This window comes from Apteryx rowi, unplaced genomic scaffold (genome assembly GCF_003343035.1).
Source record: "Apteryx rowi isolate R43461 unplaced genomic scaffold, aptRow1 scaffold_955, whole genome shotgun sequence".
Classification (NCBI taxonomy): domain Eukaryota; kingdom Metazoa; phylum Chordata; class Aves; order Apterygiformes; family Apterygidae; genus Apteryx; species Apteryx rowi.
Genome location: NW_020451266.1, coordinates 116,994 through 142,731, shown reverse-complemented (window position 1 = coordinate 142,731; position 25,738 = coordinate 116,994). Strand labels below are relative to the sequence as shown.

At 38.9% G+C, this 25,738-nt stretch overlaps 1 protein-coding gene across 1 annotated transcript in view; it reads right to left on the bottom strand.

Moving 5' to 3' along the window:
- Positions 1–25,738, bottom strand: part of GRIA4 (glutamate ionotropic receptor AMPA type subunit 4) — a gene marked incomplete at its 5' end in the record, with an annotated part of 159,137 nt that overhangs the window by 62,123 nt on the left and 71,276 nt on the right. Inside the window, 5 exons of the mRNA XM_026092286.1 lie at positions 4,011–4,121; positions 9,878–9,982; positions 11,627–11,794; positions 13,579–13,737; positions 15,772–15,825. Of these exons, the coding sequence (XP_025948071.1) occupies positions 4,011–4,121; positions 9,878–9,982; positions 11,627–11,794; positions 13,579–13,737; positions 15,772–15,825 (597 nt within the window). The remainder of the gene's footprint in view (positions 1–4,010; positions 4,122–9,877; positions 9,983–11,626; positions 11,795–13,578; positions 13,738–15,771; positions 15,826–25,738) is intronic.

Sequence of the window (25,738 nt, the reverse complement as noted above, 5' to 3'; positions counted from 1 at the left end):
TCTGAAAAAAACTTCTATAAAATTTAATGGAAGGTTTTTTGTTTTTTTTTTTTTCTGATTAAAGTTTCCAGGATTCGGTTTGAAGACCTTATTACTGTCATGCAATTTAATCAATAACATATCTAATGAAAGAAATTGTCTATTATGAAAAAGAAGGTTAAAGGTAGGATTTTTGAGGTAGGACCGAGAGAATGGCCAAGAAAGGCAAGAGTAAATCAGTCAAAACAACTCAGTCCCCCTAATGGAGGTGTCTGTCATTTGAGATGCCGTAAAGTAACCTGCCTGCCCCCAGGTGCCATTCTGGAAGGCACAGAACTTCTGCAGGTCCTATATCATATCTGCTACCCCTCTGTGGATATCTCAGAGACCCTGGGTGCGAGGTATGTATGTATGGACAACTGAACCAAGCTCTAAATCTTTGTGAACTTTAATGGAAGCTTACACACATGGGGTACAATTCAGCTCACATGTCTGATACAATGCAGAGTAACTGAGACATCAACATGGAGTGCTCAGATATCGCATACAACATGCAGGAAAGTGGCATCCTTCTGATGCAGGAAACGGGGAAGGCAGGATACCTAGTACATCTTAAATGTCACTAGGTATTTATATGTGGGTAATTGAATCAAAACCCTCTTTACAGACATCTACGTTTAGCTGACTCAGTCTTGAACTGAATCCTGCTCTTGCAGCTTAGTCTGCCAACACCAAGTCTATTTTATTAAAATACTGAGCTGGAAGTCATGATGCAGCTCATTGCAGATAGAGCTTTGGTTCTATAGGATTCTTATTATTTATAAGTTTTGCAATCAGAGTATGTACAGAGTTGTTTGTATTGTTAAATAGATTAGAGACTTTGGATTAGTCTTCCCAACCTTCTCCTCTATGTTCTATCTCTACATCTCACCACTGCATTTCTCAGCCTACTAAATTAGTGATACTCACTCTTTTGGGCTGGAAATGCCACTTTCCTTTCCTTAGCGTTAGCGGAGGGCTGCATGTGGCATCCCTGCACCAGGCATATAATGAGCCTACTGTGCACCTGGAGGCCCCAAGGGGGTGCCTCTGAGGGGAACATTTCTGCACACAGGCAGAAAACTTGTCCTTTCTGAGAGGGCCAGGTGCATAGGAGGATGTGCTTCACACAAGGTGAAGGATGCTGGGCTCCGCCAGAATCTGTAATAGCCAGGACTGAGCGGCAGCTGGGCAAATAACACATACCAGCTGCCCCTGCTGCCATGTTTCTCCGGGCTGCCCCTTCACCACATGACTAGCTGGAGACAGGTTGAGTACCTATGTGCTAAAACAAAACTGTAAAATAAACCCTATATACTCTCACTATATTAAAAATGAACATAACATTTTGCTGAGAAGAAAACACTGTACTAATTTTTTTGAGTGCAGAGCTAATTCTTTGCACCTCCTATGTGATAGCCGTACAGCCACATTACAGCAAAGTAAGCACAGACACATACAAACCGAAGAAACAGCCAGCAAATCAACTTGTGCTATTTGGTTTTGGGCAAAAATTAAAGCGAGCCATGCTGACAAGTTGTAAACATTTTTGCTCTGCCATGACACCTGTCTTTGAAGACTGAAAAGCCTGACAGCATTGGCTGCAGAGCTTTTCAGGTTAATGTTGGAAAATACGCATGCAACCAAAATGATATGTCATCTACAATGGTTCAACTTCCCTTCAATGTGAAGAGGGCAATGAAGAAGTGAAAAAGTCTCTGGCATTGGCAATATGAGTATAATACAGAGAAGAACAAAATAACAGGATTCTGAAAGTTTTTCTCATCAAATATCTCTTTTTGTGTGTGAACATATGTTTCTGGTTTCTAAATACATTGCCCCAGTAGGCCAATGTTAAGAATCATGGATCAAATCTGCCATCAGAATCATGTTTGCAGCTCCCAATGATGTCAAAGGGAGAGGTGCATGACTGGCTTAAGGCAGAATTCACCATATATTCTTATTCAAACCAAATTCTGATATATTTATTTTGCACTGCGATTTTGAAACATGAAAAGGGGACACTTTTGATCAAGAAGCATTGCTGCTTTCAAATAATTGCAATTATCCCCAAATGACATGCTGCATAAACATATGGCATGCTTTGGAATATTAATTCAGCTTTTTGGTTTTGAAAATGATCCCACCAGTCCTTTCAATACGGGGACTAGAAAAGTTCTTTTGAAGATAACATTTATTATGCACATCAAAATGCTTCAATGCAAACAGGCAAGATAACACATTTTAAAAGCTTTTTTTGCTGTCCTTTTTTCCCTTTTAGGCGAACAGGAACCTTTTATATTACTTTTTATTATTATTTTTACTCGCTTCTCCTAAGCTTGGAGTTATTTATGGAAATTACAGTATTCATGTATGGCAGCTTCAGTCAAGGATCAAGATTGTTATGAGAGGAAAATTTCGACTGAAAGCTTGTTATTCACATCATTCTCTTCTCAGCTCGCCAAAGTTGAAGGTTAACGTCATCTGTTCTAGACATTTCAGATTAGTCACAGAACTTTTCTTGGTGGTTCAGTGCCTGGTCATCCAGTCAGAGGAACAGTAATCCATATGGAAAAATTAGCTCAATGCTACTACACTGGTGGTTAATACTTGAGCCTTAGTTAGGAATGTTCGCAGCATCTTGGGACTCTTTTCTTCCTTGATCAATTTCTTAAAATAGGATTCTTCATCAGAGGCTGAAAAGAGGAGGACTGTACTGAAGTATATTTTTTTTCCATCACCAAGTCTTTTTTAGGAAAAAGATACATATATTTTTAAATGTCCCATGCAAAAAAAAAACAAACCCAAAGTTACACAATTTGGTTAGGAGTTACACTCTGAATTCCTGTATAGTAGTTTGGTTTGTTTGCATCCTGGAATCATAATCTTCAACAGGAGATTTGTTAAGATGTACTTAACGTATAAATGCTGATACACACTGCTGGAAATCTGGTAATTAACTACATTTTTGAGTAAGAAAATGTCTTGGTACTTTCCTTTGGATTATTTTCAACTCTGTATTAAGTTAGAAAACCACTGCTTAACAACACATACATATTCCTTCCCATTTGAGACATAGCTTATCCTAAATAGTTAAAAATGTCTTGTCTAAATGAAGTAGGTGAAAAGGGCATGAAACTGAAAGGTAAAATTTTGAAAGCAGTCAGGTAAAGGTCGCCCTTTGCCAGTCAGCTTTGACAAACATCAGCTTAAAAGGGCATGTCTGATTTCAGAGGAGAAATTGTTAGGTATTTTGTATATTAGTAAGAAAAATGTTTTTGAAAAACTCTGTTAAATATTTAAATTAATGAAGCAACTGCATTTTTCTTTCTTTGTAGACACTCCTTAAAATGACCTATTATGCGCCTAACACTGAAAAATCAAAACCTAAGTCTATTTAGATTTTATTAAAATGCAAAACTTTATTAAAATGCTGAATAAATCTATCAAATTCATCTTTTCATTCACAATGAAAAGCACATAATCCAGTCTTGACTGGTTGACTGAACTATAGTGTTTAGAACTTTAATTATTACTAAGGCCAATTTTGAATACATAATATATCAACAAAAGGGCAACTGGTATTACAGACATCTGATTTTATACCCTCTTTTCAGTTCTGTCATTTACAGGTTTCAGGTTTTTCTTTTTTTCAGTTTCTTTTGAGTTATAATTTATCTATCAGAGGTTGAAAGAATTCATTTACATTTATGAGAATTACTTAAGTAAATAATGGAAAAGACTGGAATACGGAAGAAAAAAATTACTATAACTCAATTAAAAAAAAACAGATTTCAAATGAATCATTATTTAAAATGCACACCAAAAAAGCTCTCTACAAACATGACAGTCAAGATAATTAAGATATGTGGCTTTCACCCTCCCACTAACCTAGGAACTGGCAGACTCAATTAGACTATAACAATAGATGAGCTTGTGTCACATACCAGTATAAGCACTGAAAAGATAAAAAAAAAACCCAAAACACTTACCAAAATCGTAGTGACAACTACTGTTCTGTTCTCAATGGCTGAAGTGTCATTTCCAAGTGTAGGTTCATGCTGAATCAAAACTAATTTATCCATGTCATTCCAGTAGCCAACCTGCAAAACAAAATGTATGTAATTTACAGTACGTAAGTCTATACTCTGTACAATTACAAATTATTGTAAGAATAAGAGAACAATCGTAGGATAATTTTGTACCAAAGGAAATGCTGCAGCACTCATAGATGGGTGCTCAGGGTACACACCAAACAGAGTCAGGCACACCATCTTGCACCACTGCAACCCAGAACCAGACCTGGTATTGTTGCCATTCAGTTGTTCCTGATCAATCTGAGCTACTTATTTAGAACACAGTCTCAATTTAAATCCCATTTCGAGTAATTTGAAGCCTTACTTTGGACATAAATGAGATATAAGACTTCTGCTTGCCTTGAGAAGAAAATGGTCACTCGTTAATCTTTAGATCTTGTGAGATGGAAGAGTGAAAGATGTCTGGGGTGACAGTGTTTCAATTACAGAGGCTGAACCCAGCCCCTGCTCCATCACAGGCCTTCTGTGAGACCCCAGTCTAGCAACTCAGATCTATGTTCATTCCCCTTAACTTCTGGCCCTGATCTTTGTACCTATATCGCAAGGCCGGTTAAGGCTTTCTTTACAGTTAGTGGAGACAGACAGGCACCCCCAGACAGTGACTCAGCTCACCCAAGATATACATCCCTTCTAGAAGTGCTGATCTTTCTCAACTGACCATAAAGCGTGCCTACAAGGAGGAGGAACAAATTTAGTCTTTGTTTCCGTGGCTGTGCTTAGACTGCCCCAGGCCTTCCTAGGAAAACCTTAAGGTGAAAGAGCTGCCTGTGTACATTGCTGGTGCAGAAGTGTTCTGGAGCCAGGCTTGGATGACTCGTGCTTGTATTCCCACGGAGAAAAATAATTTAAAAAAAGAGTGGTATGACTGCTAGTAAAAGCTTTCCCTTGCATACAGACATTGCTCTCTGCAGTGCACACCTCTAGTACTCAGTACAGTCAGAAGCTGTATACTCTTCATAGGTAGTTGTTGTAAGAGCAAATGGATTTGAAGGCAGCCTGAAATAAAGAGATCCCCCTTCAAGCTTTTATTGATGCTTCTGGGAGCTACTCAATGAGCACTTCAAAACAAAAACAAACAAACAAATAACAGGCTTTGTACTATGCCTTTAGATGGCTAAGAGTAGACCTGAGACCTGATCTTAAAATACTTTACTATTTTTGTAAATCCTGGCCAGTCTGAATGCCACACTCAGCTCCTCGCTCCATATGGTGTGACCATGTTCAGTGTCTGTATCAGCAATTGTTACCTGTGGATTTAGAAATCCCTGGTCATTAATGTTACCCGGTGTGACTTTAGCTAGGAAAGCTTGCCTGCAAGGCTTCTTGGGAAAGCTGTGCACATGACATTCCCAGCACAAGGCAGAAGTCTGAAACAGCAATTGATTCATGACCATGGTGCCTTGTCTCATGTGTACTCAGAGATGTCTAATTCCACCTTCCCATCTGGCCTTTTGGAGCTCAAGCCACAGGTACCCTCAGCTGAAGCTGCTCTATTTCTGCTTCTCTCACGTCTAACAGGTGGCTCGCTAACTTCTGCTCTCCTCTTTTCTGCACTAGATCACATGTGGACCCTCTGACAAGGCTGTCAGGGGACAGCTCAGGTGACTGCCTTTCTGACCTAGGTGCTGGCAGTAGTTGGCTCAGTCAGTGGAACAAAAAGAACAAGGTAAATGAAAATGTGTGTGGGAGAACAGTGCTCTAGTCCCACCTAAAGAGACTGTCAAGGCTGACAAGCAGCATACAGGGCCCAGGCTGCTGAGATCCTAATGAATTAAATGACTGATCCTTCCCAGGAAATGTGCAGAGAACAGCACTGATTTTAAAAGGTTCCTATCAAAGATGTGCAATTGAGTTTGGCCTAGCTCACTTTTCAAAAGCAATTGTGGACTATTCAGCAGTGATTTTCTCTTCCTTCCTTGATTGTTTTGGAGTTAATGAGGCCAAGAGCTGGGAGTGAGGAACTCCTTGTCTGTCTTATGAGAAGAGTGAAGGGAACACTAGTGGGAAGCGGGCTCAGGACAGAGCTCCAGTGAAACTATTGGTGCCAGAGGATAGTCAGTGCTCTGGATGAAAAGACTTTGGTGCGATGAAAACAGGCTGAATGATCAGATCAGTTACGCAGCCGATAATATTTTTAAACAATATCGCAGATCCCAGACTAAAATTCACCAGCACATAGGACCTCCATGAAATACAGAGAAACATCTTGTTCAGAGACACGCAGTGAAGCAATACAAGAGTCTAGAAGCGCAGGGGAGTCTTTGTGGTTCCTAGTCTCACATGCATTAAAGAATTCCATATATTCTTAAAACAGCCAACCTTCCTCTTGATTTTTACATTTCCTATTTCATTCTTTTCTTTAATTCATTTATGGAGATGCAAGTCATTTGAGCAGTCTCTAAAGCAGTATGCAGACACACTCATCACAGCAACGAATATGCATTTCTAAGAATTACAAATACATGCAATAATTGAATATGAGTGAGGGGGATTCTATTCTGTTTTCTATTAAAATGTTTTCTCTTTTAGTTAATTAATGAAGCAAAAAGACAAAATTTTTTTTTTCAATGCAGAGCATTTGGTAGATTTAATTGACATGTTTCTTTTCTCTTTGCAATTGCTCTAATAGCATAGGACCTTGATTTAGGTGTCTGCAGCTAACAAGAAGCTTCAGTATTGCTGATTTAGTGGAGAGACAGGTTTTTTTTCCTGGTAGGATGCACTGCTAACAAATATTCTTTTTCATCCAGACAACCATAGATTCACAGATACAATTGACAGCTGAAAATGTCAAGTTCCTGCCAAAAACTGGGACCAACTGAAGGTAGAACATATAGACTGAAACCTGGCAGTTTGGGAAGCTTGTTATAATGGTGAATGATTGTTTTTCATTGTGTAATTACTCACTGCTGGGAATTTCAGAAAGAAAGCAGAAAATGAATGATATACTGTGTTACGAAAGTAAGTACCATATCAAAATGCTGACAGAGATAAAGAAGGTTTTTGAGGAATGGTCGGCATTTTTTAAAGGAATTGTAGCTTGGTGTGTGCAGATGTGAGCTTGAATGTGTGCATCTCAAAACCTGTATTAAAGTAACTCTTGATTTGGATTACTGAATAAATATAGAACAAATCTATGACACATATGTGTGGGTATGTAAATTCAAGTAACAATTAAAGCACTAAGAGACAGTATGCTTTCTTATCAACCCCCAAATTCCTAAGGAAAAAAATTCATAAGGATATGGCTGAATTCAGCCATTACATAAGTAAATCCAATTCAATTAGATTCTGGCAGTTGCACTCACTTATACAGAGGCTGAATTTGTCTTTTAGGAAATAATATTGCAAAAATAGGTGCCTCAAAGTAAACTCCTCTAAGCAGTTTGGCAGCTGAATCAAGTGTCATTTCTGAAGTCCTGTGCACCTTGTAGCACCCACTGAAGTGTTCTTGCTGAAGCAGACAAGTCACTAATGGCAACAGAATACTCAAAATTTTTGACAACCAAATTACCAATTTAGATGCCTAAATTGGAATTTAGGAGGTCGATTTTAGAAATTTCTTGTGAGTGTACATACATATGTTTTGTTTACCACTGTTTTTTTTTTAATCTTGGTGTTACTGTTCTGCAAATGGGAACCAAATAAGGAATGCTGCATAAATAAAACCAATATGAACATGGGCTACTGTATCCCATTTTACTATACTATGTGGAAACCTGCCTCTGAACAGGTGTGCAGTTATTGAACACTCTGTTCACATCCTTAAAGCTGTGGGCAACAAAAATAATTTTTCTAAAGATTAGAGGCCTGAGTTACTCTGACTGGAAAGGCTAGTCCTGAAATGATATTGCTGGGTGACTCATAAGTGTTATGTAGGATATGAAAAGAAGACATTAAAAGTGAAGGCCTCTTAGTTCAATTAAGTATAGTCACTTCTAACGTATTATATAGGATTTGTCAGGCTGGAGCACACCATTGGTCCAATGATCACGTAAAAAATCCTATGTAATACATAAGAAATAAATTCTTGTGAGTAGCCAGGTCCGTCAAAGCTGTTATGGCTTATTTTATCAAAGACATGTAATGGTTTGAGAGTGGCTGTGAAGATAGGTGAAGGCCTAAGAAGGTTAGGAAAGCACCTTGTGCTCTAGCAAAGCACAGACATAACTCCTCTTTCTGAAACCACTCTCCCCCTCAAACCTCAGGCAGGAAGAGAGCGCAGGGGCATCACCGCAGCGGTGCCAGCCCATGGCGCCTCTCCAAAACCAGGCAGGAAGAGCAACGGTGCATTTTCTACACTTTACTGCTGAGCAGGTTCCCTATGGAGTTAATAAAGTTGTGACCTAATTAACCCCATCTTTCCCACCTCTCCTTCCCTCCTGCATAATTGGGAATTGGGGAAGGAGGGATGTATTTCACCACTTGATATCTATGCACTGTGCGGCCACCTGTATGTGATCCCTGCTGTCGGCAGCAGAGCAAGCAACCAGGAAAGGAGCAGGAGCAGCAGCTAGATTAGACACATCCACTGTCATGAGAAAGAGGGCTTCCCAGGAGAGAAGCAAGACAGATTCGCCTTTCCCAATTTATTCTTTAGCCATCTGTCATACTTTCAAAAGGCAACTGCACCAATGCACCTCATACACAGAGGCACATCCTCTGCTTTAGTCTGTAGCTCTACACTACATTATACTGGCAGTTAGTTCGTCTCGATTCCTAATTCTGCTCTGGATCTAGAGTTTAGCACTCTTCCTCCTCATCACTGCAATGTGCAACTGTTTGCCTTTGGGGACTGACAGTTCACCTGGGGTACGAGTTACTGGGTGTGTCACCTCTGAAAATGCCTGTATGCCTGACAGTGGAGGACTATTTAATTTAATTCTGACTGCCTCTGCCCTGGTCAAGTGGTTGCAATTTTCCAATTCACTTTCAGCTTCTTGCTTCTCTTTTTCTGATGACATAACAAATAAAATGGGCCACAGTGCCTCCAAAGGAAATAAAATGCTTAAGCTTGAGTACATTTTCTCCTCTTTTCTGATTTGTTTTATTCTATGAAAAATGGACAGATTTCAGCACAAATGAGAAAGGGCTAACAAAGCACCCAGGCTTATCTTTTCAATGTGATCTGGCTGAGTGAAAAGCTGTGTGCATTCAGACATGGAGGATCTGCTTGGATGTATACTAACACACATTTACCTAAGTTGCTTACAGGCAAACCAATTGAGCACATAGGATTGCATGCTGCAATTAATTTTCCTACCAAAATGTATGTTTTCATAGCATTCTCTCTTCCTCTCCTCATCTCTCCCTTCACCCTTAAAAAAATGACATTATTACAGCCTTTGACTTATGTTTACACTGAAAGTGCAAATGTCCCTGCCTAAAAATGTCAGTAATTTGCAGGATAGAAAGATTTAAGTAAGGCAGGAAAAAGACCTAGTGTTCAGAGTTCTGACCATTCTCCATCACCCCATGTCCTAACAACATGCAATCCAGCTCATTTTCATTAGAATGCCTGATTGGTTTGCATCCCACCTCTCCAAGATGCACACTTGTTTTTGTGTTTCCAAATTTGTTGCAGGGAATAATTGTATCTACTACAAGATGCAGTTTGCAGCTGCTTACCCCAGAGTTATATATTATCCAGGAGCCATTTAAAAACCCGGCAGTATTCTGTTTATTATAAGTTTCTATAATTATTTAATTTAAAAAAAACTCATTTATATAATATCAGGATAGCAAATGTTGTCAGCACCTACCTTCCGAGGGCCTGTGTTCTTCAGCTCAAACACATCCATGGTGTAGTTGACTCTGCGACCATAGTGGTCAAACTGAACATTTCCTGTCAATCCTTGTATTCGAACCTAAAACAGAAGAAAACACATCATGAAGATCCAGCCTTATATTCTTTATTCCAAAAGTCACATAACAGTCAAAGTTATCCTGGATATATCCTTAGACTACCATAACTACAACACTACTATAGAACAGTCAGGCATTATAAAGTGAAAAGTTGACTACTTTTCCTTTGTATTGCTTTTCCTGAAGAACCATGCTCAAAATAGGCAGAAATTTTTCAGTATCTCAGTGCTAACAGATGTGAAATGGAACTTCTCTTCTTCCATGATGTGCAGCTAAACATTTTTCAGGACAGGTATAGGTCCTATTGAGAAGTAAATTTTTTCCCACTCCCGTCACTGTTGCAGAATATTTTAGATCACATAATAAAACTAAAGGATGTTTGACCTGAATTCATATATCTTTTAGCTCAAATCCTGGTGGTTAAGAAAGTATATATTGAGTATATATTCCTTATCAAGGTAAACTTGACAATAAACTTGGCTCCAGCAAAGCAATTCTCTATCACAGGAGATAGATGACCTGCATGAGGCCAGAAAAGAGTGTTTCCAGATCCTTAAAGTGAAGAAGGACAGACATAAAGCCATAGTATTGGCTGTGGCAATTTTTCACTACCTCTAAGCCTGTCATGAAGGCAGCAGCATTCTCAGCCCCTGAGTGGGCAAAGCAGATGCAGTGGTAGCGGGAGTTGAGCTGAAAATATTGCTTTTGCCCTGAGCTGTGAACAGTGCTTTTTTTTTGTTCAGCTCTTTGCTACTTCACTGGACGATACCAAGGCTGTGGTCCTCAGCCCAAAAGAAGCTACAGCCATATGGCTGCTGGCTTTAATTGTAAAGGGACAGCCTCTTTGGTCAGACTCAAATGGTTGTCCTCTCAACCCAGGTCCAGAAGCCTGACCTCCTGCTTCTCATACATGTCCCCAATCTGCATGGCTGCAGGATATTTGAGCCACTTATTCTTTTTCTTTGTCCATTTCTATTTCTGCCAATTTTTCTCCAATACTGAAACTTTGGCTTCTAAGCACAGAGCTGCCAGTAGTGTCAGCAGTCGCCTTTCCTCAGCAGTTTCTCCTGAGCAGAGCCTGATCATTTGCAGTGATTTAAATTCTACTGGAGAATTTTTATTTTTTCCCTGTCCCATTCAAAGGAAAGGCTAGATTATCTTGACAGAGATCTGGAATTTTGTGGGCATCCATACTTATCAGGAGTTCAAAATCCTGACATCAGTGAACAATGACTCTGTGTTATTTATTTTGAAAGAAAAATATGCTACCTAGGTGATTTATCTGGGAGAATTCTATATTCATTCAAGATGACAGAAGCATATTTGAAAGGTTATATTATGAAGAAACACCTTAAATGACAATATCTGTACAGCCAGATTACATGCAAAGAGCAACAGATGAATTAAATATTTCAGTGGAAGAAGTATAAACTATCTAAATATATATAGTAGTAGTTTTCCCCCTACCTTTCTTCCAAATTATAAATCAAAAAAATCAGAACAGCACTGTTTGTTTGCAAATGGCAAGTGAAAAATAAATTTTCCCCTTCCTATCATTACCCTTGAGTGTAATATCTTCCAAATCATATAATGTACAAATAGAATCTAATATTCATAAAGATCACTAGAACAAAGCCTACCCTTACCTGTTTTAATGTCCTCTCCATATCAATCCCTTGACCCCATGGGGCAGCTGGGTTAGCAAGACAATCACCAGCATTTCCTCTCCGTGAAATATCAATTTTCTGTCTTCGAAGATTACGGAAAGTTTCAGCCATCACAAGTACTCCGTCATATGTCAGTGCAGATGTATACTAAATGGATGGACAAACACATCACTTTAGAGTTGGTATGTCTTTAGAAAAATCAGCCGTCTCAGATATTTCTGGTTTGATTCATTATGCAGCAGTTCCTACACTTTCATTTCGAAAAACTCTCCTCAAAGTCACAAGCAATTTGTCTGAGGGATGAATGCAAGCTTGTGGAGAGTACATTTCAGTAGTTTCAGCTTTAAGACTGTATTTCATAAGGACAGAGAGATCTGTCTCTAAAGAATCATCAAAAGAACAAATTAAACTGGAGACATTCTCTTCTCAAACTTCTCTTCCAGTTGGCTTATCCATTAGGGAATAACTCCACCCACCCAACTTACTCAGAAGAAAAGAAAGAAATAAGGGCTCATTGAGAAAGCTTATAAGTATGAATAAATGCATTGGTAATGAGCAGATATCCAGGCTATTGGAACTGCTAAGAATGATTAAGGATATATTCTTCCCATCTGCAAAACTTCTGTTTGGATATACAAATGCTATAGGGCCCTGAAGAATAAAGGAGGCTGGGGAGGTCATATAAGACAGTCAGTGTTTTTAAACTAGCTACATTAACTGTTTTATGCAAAGAATATGCCAGATAAAATATGTAGAACAAGTATTTAACAGATGTTAGCTTGGAACGGCATGAACAAAGGGGGATTTTCTCATTATGGTTCTCTGATGAGAGTACTGCAATAGAAGTGGGTTATATGCCTAACGGTGGCATTGATATGCCCTGTAATTTTAAAAAATCTCGATTCACTTGTTGAAGTCTAATTTCCTTCATGTCCTTTGTCCTGCATATTATAAGCTCTTTCGGACATGGTTTATCTTTACTATGTATTATTTTGATTATCCATAGCTGAATTATCTGTGATTCAGATTAATCGTGTTGATTCCTCAGAAGGAGGCAGCACAATCATGTTCTTGCTGCAAGGAGTCCCTGCACTCCATAACCCACAGCATCCATGTTTTTTCTCCTCCATTACATATATTTCTTGAGTATTCATAGAATAACATAGATACATTTTCTATTATCCATGCTGATATTTTCGTAGACTTCGCCTCACTTTCCCAGCCAACTGAGGGTTGACTGCATACCACTGGACAGTGTCCAGCACAAAGAAGTCCAGTCTCACCTGGGTCTGAAAAGTGTTAGTTTCTACAATAATAGAACCAAAAGGTTTTTGATGAAGTCATATTTATAGCTATGCTGTGATTTGTCTACCAAGAAAATTATAGGTGACAAATATTTTGTTATCAGTTATGAAGGATTAGGACAGAGGAACACAGGGATGTAATTTCACTGTAAGATCATGCCTAGTAATAATTGCTACATTCAGGTTTTGAGGTGGGTAGAATTTCCAGAAGAAATTCCAAATGAAAATTTACGGATAGTGTGTTTCTAATAGCAGTTATACCCCATATACAGAAGAATTCAACTGTCTGGAAAGCTCTGCACTCTGAGTGAATTTAGATAATTAGACTAATTCATGCAAAATTGGTTGAAATTAAGTTGTCAGTTAAGTGTTTGACCTTTAATTCCTGTCAATGAAGGAGTGAGTTTGGGAATGAGTGGCAGACGCCATTAAAGGACATCAGTGCTGCAGTTTGTGTTTCTATCATACAAACATAAGGGTGGGCATAATCAGTTACTAATAATAGTAAGATCAAATGTCTGCTCCTCTTTCTAAATATTTAAGTCTTTATCCATGTATTCAGTATTGTTATTCAGAAATTAGAACATGTGAGTGATGTCTTTGGTAGTGCTTCAAATCAGCAAATACCTTTGGTGGGGTCTCGGATCCTGGATATTCTCTCTGGTCCAGCTTCTTCCAGCGCTGCATCAGTTTAGTTACCATTGGGGTACTGAAATCTACCAACTGAAATCCAGTCACATTGGCTCCTCCGTGCATAAACCTCTCCAAGGAAATGTCTTTGAATCCCTAGAAAATCAATTTAAGACTTCATTTGCCTTCTTACCTCACTGTGGGTCCAATCTGTTCTAGTTCAGCAAGTCAGCATAAAGAACTGCCAGGAGCAGATATCCAATAGAAGCCGTGACTTAAAACCAGAGAAGAATGTTGAAACTTTGTTCATAATTTCAGCTTGTGTCATAAAAACAAAACAAAACAAAAAAACCCAAGAAATAAAATTCCCACATTATTGCTGGGGTGGTCTTGACAGCTAAGCAGTTCATTGCTGGAAATGGCAGACAGGGTTTGAAGCAATGCATTTGGACAATCAGCTGAAAAGCACTTGCAGAATATTAAAGCCTTAATCCAATTTCCATCAAGGTTGGCAAATTTTAATGAGTACTGTGCTAGTGCTTGACCCATTATGTGCCTGTTTCTATGTGGGTTTGCATAGTGAACAACACTGTTACATAAAGACATCTATTCCAGGGCTCATTGTTCAGAATGAAGGCATCTGAGAGACAAGTTATGAGATCATACAAAAGACTTCAAAAGGCAGAGACAGCCCATGAGAGTCTAACTGTTGGTGCGAAAAGACCCCTAACATCAGAATCACACTATTGTGAAACCTGATGGTAGCCCTCACATCTGTTATACATTTAAAGTCGAGTGATCCCCCACGCTGAAAGGAAAAGATAAAGTATATACACTTCCTGACTTATTAGTTTCTATGGCTAATCCATTCAGCAAGTATAAAGACAAATCTTTTAATTAAAGTTGCCTTTAGAGACATAACTGATCTTCCAGAAACTGCATAATGCCAAACTGCAAGCTAATAAGCAAACAAGAATTTTTCTGCTCCTTTCCTAGATGCTATATTTAATTATGTCAGAGGCATCTTACTTTTATTTTCTTAAATTCCTCTGATTGACATTTATCAGTGCAACCAGAAGTGTATGATCACACCTGACTTAAAAAAAAGAAAAAGTCAGAAAAAACAAATAAACAAACAAAAACCCCTGCAGTACTGACCCAATGCCACAGGAAAAAAAATATACAACACCCCCCCACACACACACGTTAAGGACAGAGATTCATGTCCTAAAGGAGACTAACAGTGAATAGGAAAGGTAACACATCATGAAATCATACTTCTTACACTATTGAACATCCACTAGATAGCAGCATTTGCCGCTGCTGACGTAGGTGTGACTGGCTGCACTTAATATCCCAAGAGCAGTTCAACAAAACAACCGGTTTCTACAGCAACAACTCTGCATGGGAAAAGTTACTTGGGGAATTATAAAGTTGGGATGTTGAAAATCTAATTTGCAATGTCCTAGGAGAACAGACTTGTCACATTTTAAAAGCCTGAGGTCTTAAAAATAACCTGAAGTGATCTTAAGTTAAGGTACCAGTACAGCAGAGCACAATAAAATATTTTACGTCAACTAAAATTCCTTGAGGGAGAGCTAAAAGTAGGAAAGCAATCAAAAGCATGCATTAGACTCTGTCCCACATTCACTGTGCTTGGCCAGGCAGGTATTTTGGCTTAAAGAATGGATTATTTTAAAAATAAAATTTTGCATTTACTCTTGGTATGCCCTCTTCTGAACATTATCTATGTGAACGTTCAGTTTAAACTTAGACGGAAAATACTGAACTAATAATTTGACTGGAAGTAGCTTATCTTACAGGAAAATTAATGTTCCCTAGAGAATGTAGAAAAGTTACTTTGAGAGTTGTTATGCTAGTAACATTAAAAACATGAATCAAAACTGATAGTGTAGTTCTGTAAATGCATCTAATTCAGCCACAAGATACACTTAGCAGTCCTTTACGCTACATTGATTTTGATAAAATTTAAGAGGATAACATTATGCCCTTCTCGTATAGATGGCAGTAACAACAAAACCAAGTTCTTTCATGCACTATAGAGAATACATTATGCTTATCTGCATATTAGTGACAAATGGCGAATGTTATGTGAAGTGCTGTAAGCGCAAAGCAAAGCTGAGTGTTTCACTTACTGAGCAGGGGTATAATTCTAGGAAAGGGTCTTACCAAGTTTGCAACAATGTAGTGGTATCCTTTAACATGCTTTCCCACGCTCACAATCTGTGGGAGAGAAATAGAAAAGAAAAAAGAAAAATACAATGTTGTTTTCTCTAGAAAGGCATTTTATCAATCAGATAGATATAAATTGTGAAATATACAACATCAGTGATACAGTGTTGAGAGTATTTTTCCAACTAGGTAGCCATCAATTTCCTGGTGTTTAATCATGGGAAAAAGTTAAAATGAAAGCGAATAAAGTAATGGACAGGTAATTCAGCAGTCTGAGTGCCTTCCACATGATTGAAAATGTTACTGTAGTACACCATTTTATCAAGTATAGCAATTACCTATGGGCTACAAATTAAAAAGCAGGAGGTCACACATTAGCTAGAGACCCTACCTGCTGATTTGTACCTTTCATTTTAAATGAGCACAGTATTTATGAATTGAACTGGATTTTCATCTCTTGGGATCAAAGCTGTCTGCCCTCAGGGAGGTCGAGTGCTGAGAGTGTTATTCAGCTCTCCGGAATACGCTGAAGACTTTGGGAGCGGGCACAGGCGAGGACGGAGCGAGAACGGAGAGCCAGAGTCTGCATGGAGCCGTTTTGCAATGCCCTGCTAGAAAAGCCCTGCTTGTCTAACTGTGATGGCTTCTTGGGACACACACGAGATGAGGGGGAGACCTCTGGCTTCTCCACTTCCCCTCTGTGCTCATTCAGAAGAGGAGGTCACAAGCTGGCCTTGAGTATTTAACCAACAGCGAGAAACCATATATAACATCAAGTGGTGCCATAGGTGCACACTCATAATGTGCAACTGCTACAGTCCTGATTTAGCAAGAGAAACAACAGGAGTTAGACAAAAAATTCTTTTCTATGTCAGCCCTTGTGATATATCAATATTATTCCCATTTCAAGGATGGTTCCTATGATGGAGATTTAACACATTAAAAATCTAAAATAAGGAGAGAATTTTTTGCTTGTAGAAAGTGGTGTGAAAGCTGCTTTTACTAAAGAAAGTTCTTGTAATACCTGCAGCCTGCAGCTTGTATTTAATATTAGTAAAGGGTCCTTTTAACCCTTATTTTCCATGGTTTACAACTCACTTATAAAAAAAAAAAATCTGCTTGAAGCTCAGATATATGTTTTTTCCTCTTCACATACTCATCTCCTCAAAGTATTTAGCTGTCCTTCAAATGCATAAAAAGGTTGCAGGCATAATTCTCCCCTGCAGTGCAGGTTACTCAGTAATCAATGGGAAATTTATGGATCTGTCTCCTTTCCTGCTTTGAAAATCTTAGCTCTAGACCCATCCTGAAGAGTTGCAAATTTTTGCCTTCATGGAAGGCTTTCCATGTTCAAAAGGCAGAACAAACATTCAGGAAGCCTTGCAGCCCCTTGCTTCTGTGCAGCAGACAATAATTAATATCACAGTTTGGAGATGAGAGATAAGTTGCTGAAAGACTAAAAGATTTGGCAAAAGACACCCAGGGATCTGGTATCTAAATCTGGATTGAGTTTTGGAAATGCTTGATTCACAACTCTGTTTTTCCAGTAAATCAATCTGCTTCTATAGCACAGTGGAAGGAAAAATCTAGGGATCTGGCATCAGCATCTTGTCTTGTTTTAATTTTGCTCTTTTAAAGTAATAAAATGAGAAATGAGTAAGAAATTTGTGTTATTGTTTTGTTCTTCTTGCTTTCCAGTCTCTACTTTTTTTTTTTTTTGTCTGTAACTAAAATGATTTGATTTACAAAAACAAACAAACAGACAAACAAAAATATATGGCCAGCTTGTCAGTCCCTCATATAAATGAGTTGCTTATTTGGGACCCAGTCAGACTCCCCTTAAGATCAGTGACTAAATACCATTAATACCATTTTATTGGAGGGGATGTGGGAGAAACCACACCTTTAGCTATTGGCAGCTGAACACATGAGGTAGGTGTAGTCAAACCATTTTTCACATTGAATAAAAATATTAAAAATTCCTGCTGGCACAAGGAGAGACAAATCAGTTGGCTTCAATGGAGGATGTGATCCATGACACCTATAATGCATTTCCATCTGTACTCCTTCAGCAATATGTGATAATGAAAATATACTTGCCTCCCTAGAATAGGGAAATTGATAGAGATTAAAAACTTCCATTTTAAATAACTACAGCATCACAGTTGATGTACAAATGGACTAATGTGATTTAAAACGTAAGTGACATGACAACTGTCTGAGGCCAGATCCCTAGCTTGGACTAACGCAAATCACTGAAGCTGCCTTGAAGCTTACTGAAGTTAATGCAGCTTTGGCAATTAACACCCTTAGTGATCTGTTCCCTGGTTTGGTTTCATAACACAAATTCCGCTGATCATTACAACATATTTGCCAGAGAAAACAAGCACACAATCAACCTGCAACTCTTCAGGTATGTCAGATGCATGTTCACACTTGTCAAACAATAAAAATGAGCAAATACTGCTAATGATTAACCAGATCTGCTTTTGTGCTTGTTTGTAGTAAATGCATGTAGTGGCAGAAATGTTTGAAGAATTCCCAAATTTAATTTGAACAAGACAGAATATTTGTGAAACACAAAATTTGAATTTTTCAGTGTATTCTCTCAAAACTGGGCTCTATGGTTGGGATTCATCAGACCAAAAGTGCACATCTATGTATAACCTCATTGTCTGAACTTCCTTTATAGTCAGTGGAAAGAACAGGCACTCATCTTATTCTAAAGTAAATGTCTAAAATAAATTAGACAGCTTATTCCCTGAAAGTGCTTATTTTTCTACACTGGCTAGCAAAAAAGCTGCTGCTGATTAGCTCTGATGTAGAAACCTACATTTTATATCCCTAATGCTAACTGAGATGAATTTCACCCTAACAATGTTGACCATGTGGACAGAGAAGAGAAATTATGTTATATGGCTTGTATTTCAACCAAGACTACATGCAATTCTGATTTTGAATCTAAAAATGCTTATGAATATTGATCACATACAATTTGCAAACCAGGAATTGCTTACTATTTCAGAAAAAAAGCATTTTAGTGAAGCATCTTCCTCTGAACAAATCATACATTTGTATATCCAAAATATACACACAGTCATTTTTCTCTCTTGCATACTTACAGGTGCAGATTATGATCTATAAAATAGGATATGAATCCTTAGTCCCTGAGGAACCACCTTTCTTTATGCTGCACTTCTACAGTGAGATAACAGAGGCAAAAAACTTAAGCCCTTCAGAGCAAGGAAAGGAGTTTCTGACAGCTCCTCAGTGTGGAAATCAAAGTCTCATGTTTCCCTTCTCTATCCAACAACATTGACTACAGCCTATAACCAAGATGAGGCCTCAGCTGTACAGTATGCATAATAACAGACATTGCCCTGAATGACAACCTAAACAGAGAGAGTGCTGGTGAGTAAGGGGTGAATACTGTTCCTCTCTGACAGTGCACAGAGGTGAGGCAAAAAATCCAGAGTGCCTACTTTGAAAGGGAAAAGCAGGTCTGAGACTTTGGTAAATAAGTACAAGATAACGTTCCAGAAGGTCTTTGCTAGTTCATTAAGTCTGGGGGCTCCCTAAAACACCAGATGCTTCCTTGTATGCTCCTACATTCAAAACCAAAGGGCCAAGCTCAGTCATGGTCCAGAGACAGGGCAAAGAGTTGCATCACCTAATGTCTACATTAGCAAGTAGCATAGTCTGATAGGGTAGGATTAGTGCAGCAAGTGTTGATGCTAAAGAGCTTTTATCCATAGCATGCACGTCACAGGGTTTTATTTTCTACTAGCTCTAGCCTGTTCCCTGGACTAACTCTCACCAGGAGCTGGAGCACCTCAGGTGTGCTTGTGGGGCACATCTTCCTGTTTAACATCATCCAAAAGAAAAACATTTCACGTATTTAGAGTTTGGCCTTGATGTGAAGCACAGCACCGTAAGTGGCCACGATCAGGAAATTTGCTTCAAAAGCACTTTCCTGACACAAACTAAAATGCTAATGTGGAGGCACTCTGTGTGCCTGAAGACCTGCTCTCTTAGCCATGCCCCAAGCATCCGTGGGGCACACGGCAGAGCTGCATGCAGCACCAAGTAGAGCAGCGAGAAGCACCTTCATTTCAAAATGGAGACACCGAAGAGGCAGAGACACTGCCACAGCCACCCATGGTGGCTTTGCCCAGGGAGCGGGAGGACCAGGTTCAGCTTTTCACCCATGAAGACAGAAATTAGCCCTAGCAACCTGACCAACTGGGACACAGATCCAATTTTCCCCATTCATGTAGTACTTCACTTACAACTTGAAAATATTTATCTTTTTTTCTGTACTGCAGTTCTGACTTCTCCTTAAACATCACACCTGACTTCTGTCCCAGTGAGAGTTTAAAATGACCTCAGCCTCTTCAGGGAGAGTTTGGGAAGAAAGTGTTGGGAAGGGTAAACTGAATTTGTGACTTCTCTGGGAAAGGAAGAGGGTAGCGGAGAGCAGGACAGTGCACTGGTTTTTGTATCTTGATTTGCATCTCTAGGATTGGAGCTCTTTTATACTCTTATTTGTAAATCCAAAGAAACTATTAAATGAACTACATTATTCTGAAGAAAACACAATCTGCTCCCCAAATTATTGTTAACAGGAAAGACAACAAGAGTCATTCAATACATTAGCCAGTACTCACACTTTTAGTAAATATTTCATTTCAGTAAATGCAGCAGCACAGAATCAAACAAACTGCCATAAAGGCTATGAAGTCTGTTCCAGAACCTAACGCAGCATTGTTTTTTAAATCTTATTGTGTACGTGAGTGTCTGTAAGTCCACAGAAAGGTCTTTATGAAAGGGTTTAAAAACATCAGTATTAGGCTCTGTTGTAAAAACATTCACATTTCTGTTGTTTTTGCATGTTCCTCCTTCGTTCATATGAATATGTATAAGAGAAATCTTACCCCACATTGAACATTCACTATTTTCTCAGAATTCTGAATCAATGCAACAAAGAACAGAAACTCAGAGCCAATATATGTACTCCATTAATAAATTACTAAATGCATTTATGTAAAAGAAACCAAATAAAACAGTACATTGGGAGAATTTTTCACAGAATCACAGAACGGTTGAGATTTTAATTGTTGGTCTGTCATACTGCAATTAAGTCTGATTTCAGCTATTCCACTGCTAATCAAAAGTAACTATAATTATGCCACTGACTTTAAAGTGTGGTAAAAACAGTACTAGAGATATCTGAATCAAACTTAGGTTTTTATACAGCTCAACTTTCCCACTTTAGCATCATACAATACTGTTCTTTATATTTGCTGACAATAGCTTGGCCCAGAAAATTCAGAAACTATTCTAATACCAAAAAGAAAAAGAGCTACCAATGTCTGCTTTGATTCTCATATTTTTCCAGAAGTGGCAAGCCCACCAACTTTGATGAAGCTATTCCCAGACTTATATCAGCAACTGAGCAGAGAATCAGGCCACAAGTCAGCCTCTATTCTCTACTACTATGAAATGGATATTACATATAACTCATTTTAAAAGAATGCTAAACTTCTGTAGCATGAAATGTCCCTCGTTATGATTTCCAGAAGATGGAGGTCAGTACAGCTGGAGTGAAAATGACTTATTTTCAGTTAAATCCCTTCAAAAGGTGATAGCTATGCATTACCAATGGAATTTTTACAAAGGTTTTCTTCTTTGGTATTGTGTCACAATCCCTTGCCTTAAGAAAAAGAACCCATACAATAAAATGAAGTCTGTGTAACACAATATAAAAAGTATGGAGACCTCTAAAAGACAGAGATTGAGACCTGACCTGAAATACTGTGGCAGAAATGATGATGATATAAACCGCAACTGAAATGAGATTTTATACAATATCTAAAGCAAGGATAAATTTTTTACAAAGCCATAAAAAAAAAAAAAAAAGCCACTGAGAAACAGGCTTAATTTTAATGGCTAGTGCTCGAAAAAGGGCACTATTGTTGGGGAAGGGGTGGACTTTTAACAGCATAAAGTTGCCAGGGAGGAAGATAAAGAAAGCAACAAAGAAGTGTGCTCCTTACGAATAGCTATATTTCTTTCTGCGTTGCAAAGCAAAGGCACTGAGCCAGCAAGGGGGTCCTCATACATGGCTGAACATAGGAGAAAGGAGCATCAAGTGCAGCGAATCATCGACACTATCAGCTAGAAGGGCCAGCATGTTGTGCAGGGAAGGCAGCTTTCCAAGAAGGAACCACCTGGAAAGGTGGCTCAAAGACCGTTAGTGCATGGTGTCAAGACCATTAGACTGAGCACGGCTGGTTGCTTTCTTCTGCTGCTGGAATTGCTTGCATTCAAGCCTATTCCCAAGAAATGCTCACCCAGCAGTAGATGGCGTATGCAGACTTTTAGGGAAAAAGAAGGTGTGGAGGGAGGGGAAAGATGGAAAAAGGTCACTTTAAGACTCCCCCAAATTAGTTGTATTCATCTTTTGTCTTCCAGTGCTTCCACTGTTCTTTCAATAATAGAAATAGCCTATTTCTTGAGTCCAAACTTCCTTAGTTGTGTGGTGCAGTGACAAAATGTTTTTGTATTATTGTACAGAGTGGACCTATTATTGCATGTAAAATCCCAGCTACTCCATAGAAAATGAGCATATGCAGAGGAGCCCCTCCTGACTTTCTGCGGGGTGAAGAAGACACTGGTGGTGGTGTCATCAGTAAGCTCCCTCAAGTAGAGGAGCCATCAATCTGCTTTCACATTACAGTGCTTTTTAGAAGCAACTGTGCAGACCTCTAGGGAAAAAAAGGAAAGGGAGAGAGGAATGATAAGGAGAGGTCACTTCATGAATCTCCCAAATCCCCTGGGTTTAAGAAGAGATGCACAGAGAGCTGCTACTATGGTCCTGAAGCAGTGTAAGTCCAGTGATGTTGCTACCAGCCCAAACTGTGGTGTGCTGCAAATGTACAGAAACATTTGGCCAATGATCTGCGTCTATGGTCCTGTATGAGTAGAAGGAAGCCTATGTTTTGTTCAGTGAAATCAATAGGCTATGCAGGAAAACTAGAGACGGTGAGAGTCTCCAGTGGTGAGGTAAGTTCATGCAGTTTCAGACTCAAGGGATAAAGAAATCCTCATTATGCAACTAAACTACAAAAAAAAGCAATGCAGATCTCTTGATAAATACTTATCTGTATCATGTTAATGATTTTTTGTGCCAATGTGCTGCTTTGTTGACGAAAAAGAAAGATAGCAGAGGAGATTATGGAGGAATGCTTGAGCTAATATTCTGGTTAATTCTACCTTTCTGTAAGTACCGCTTTTTAATTTATTATTATTTTTCTCAGTTTTTTATGCCAATGATCTAAATATCATTTATAAAAATGCCAATTGTTAGCTTCAGTTAGCAGACACACTGGAAGTTAAGATAAGAAACAATTATTATTTTTTTAATAGCTAAATTTACAACTTGATCAATTTAGAGAATTAATATATATTTCACCATTCAACCATTGCTTTATCAGGCTTAGCACTTCAGTGGCAAAATATTACAAGGAGAGCAAGAAGAAGTGGAATATGTCAGCTTTTGTATTTTTTCCTCCACTCACACATTTATTTACTTTCATTTTGCTAGTACTCATAATCAGTCCTGGCAATGACAGCCTGCTCCATCTTACCCATCAGAGAGATTTGGTTTCTAGTGCTAAGTAACTCTTACATGGTACTTTTAAGCTATATTTCTCAGAACTCTTTAAGGCTGGGGAAGCTGAGGACCAGCGATAATCAAACAACACATTGAAAACCAGAGTTAGACAGCTATAAGCAGAGTACAAGATACTAGGCTTCTGCTTCCCTATTGTGTTTGTTAATACCTATTGTTAGATGTTATTAATTAGAGTATACTGTCTTGTAATTTTTACAAGATAAGGTCTATGATACTAATACTTTGACAAGTGGCAACTTCCCATGTTTAATTGTTAATATTACAAAGTATGATGAACATTCTTTTTATTATTATTCAGCTCTTTACATTGAACATTAATTATGTGTCAGATGCTGCACAGCAGCTTTCACCTCCCTGTTTAAAGGTAAAGACAGCTCTACCTGACCATGCTGATCTAGAGCACTGATAGACCTGAGCGAAGCAGTGTCAGACTACCGGGGAGCATCTCATTCAGTTCTCACATTGAGCTGAGGGGGAGAGAAGGGAGAAAAAAGACTGGAATCAGCCTGTCTGGCAGAGCAGGAGCCAGACTGATGATCTCTGATAACAAAACTGATACACTATGCAAAATTCAGAAGATGCTGCTGCTCACGGAGGACAGCTTTGAAGACTAACACATGGAATGCTGCAGTTCTGAACCTCATGGGATGGAGACTGGTGGGAGAGAATGGAGCTGCTAGAGACAGAAGAGGAAAGGAAATCCATTGTCATTCTTGCAGGAAGGAAAATCATTTTTTTCTGGATAGTCATATACATGTTTGTGTACATATACTTATCTATGTATCTGCATGTGTACAGATACAGAAGCACACACACACTTTAAATATTACTGCACATGAAAATACCTGGGAAAACAGAAATTAGGAATAGCAGTATTCTCCTTAGGAAAGAAGTAAACATATAAGCCCTAGGTGAATTCAATTACAGTTAGCTTGTGCTTTTCAGTTTACTTCACTGAGCTTTCCATTAAGGTCTAAATAAGCATTATGCAGAAGCACAGACATAGTTAATCTCAATACCTAATTAAATTCTGTCCAAGACGATTATAAGAAATGAGTGATAGTAATAGTGGAATCTCTCATTGGTGTTTTAATGTATACTGTAGAAGATTCTCAATTTGTTTCATATTTCAAACTATTCCTCACTTAATCTTGGACAGACTGGTAAACAGAATTTACTATTTGCACTGCACCCCATGGACTGATACTGTACTAGATCTAGTACTGGGTAATATCTTCACTAATGACGTGGATGCTGGGACAGAGTGCACCCTCAGCAAGCTTGCAGATGATACAAAACTGGGAGGAGTGGCTGATACACCAGAGGGCTGTGCTGCCATTCAGAGGGACCTCGACAGGCTGGAGAGATGGGCAGAGAGGAGCAGCATGAATTCTGACAAAGCGAAATGTCATACCCTGCACCTGAGGAGGAATGACTCCATACACCTGGATGGGCTGGGGACCGATGGGCTGGCAAGCAGCTCTGTGGAGAAGGACCTGGGGGTCCTTGCAGATACCAAGTTGACCATGAGGCAGCAATGTGCCCTTGTGGCCAAGAAGGCCAATGGTATCCTGGGGTGCATTAGGAAGAGCATTGCCAACAGGTCAAAGGAGGTGATCCTCCCCCTCTACTCAGCCCTGGTGAGGCCACATCTGGAGTGCTGCATCCAGTTCTGGACTCACCCCAGTACAAGAGAGACATGGACCTACTGGAACGAGTTCAATGAAGGGCCACACAAATGATTAAGGGACTAGAGCATCTCTCATATGAGGAGATGCTGAGGGAGCTGGGACTGTTCAGCCAGGAGAAGAGAAGGCTCAGGGGGATCTTATCAATGTCTATAAATATTTGATGGGAGGATGTAGAGAAGACAGAGCTAGACTAGCCTCAGAAGTATACCGCAAAAAGGTGAGAGGCAACGGACACAAGTTGCAGCATGGGAAATTGCAACTAGATATACAGGAAAAAAAAATACCATGAGAGTCATTAAATACTGGAATGGGGACAGAGAGATTGTGAGATCTCCATCCTTGAAGTTGTTCAAAAATCAACTGGACAAGGCCTTGAGTAATCTGATCTAAGCTTGCCCTACTTTGAGTGGGGCATTGGTCTAGATGACCTCCAGAGATCCTTTCTAACACAAATTATTGTATTATTCTATGATTGAAAATTTTATTTCTGTTTGGTAAAATAGAGCTGTTCATATCAGTACTTCACAGTCTGAATTTAAAAACTGGGTCCTAAATCTGCCTAAAAATAAATCACAGG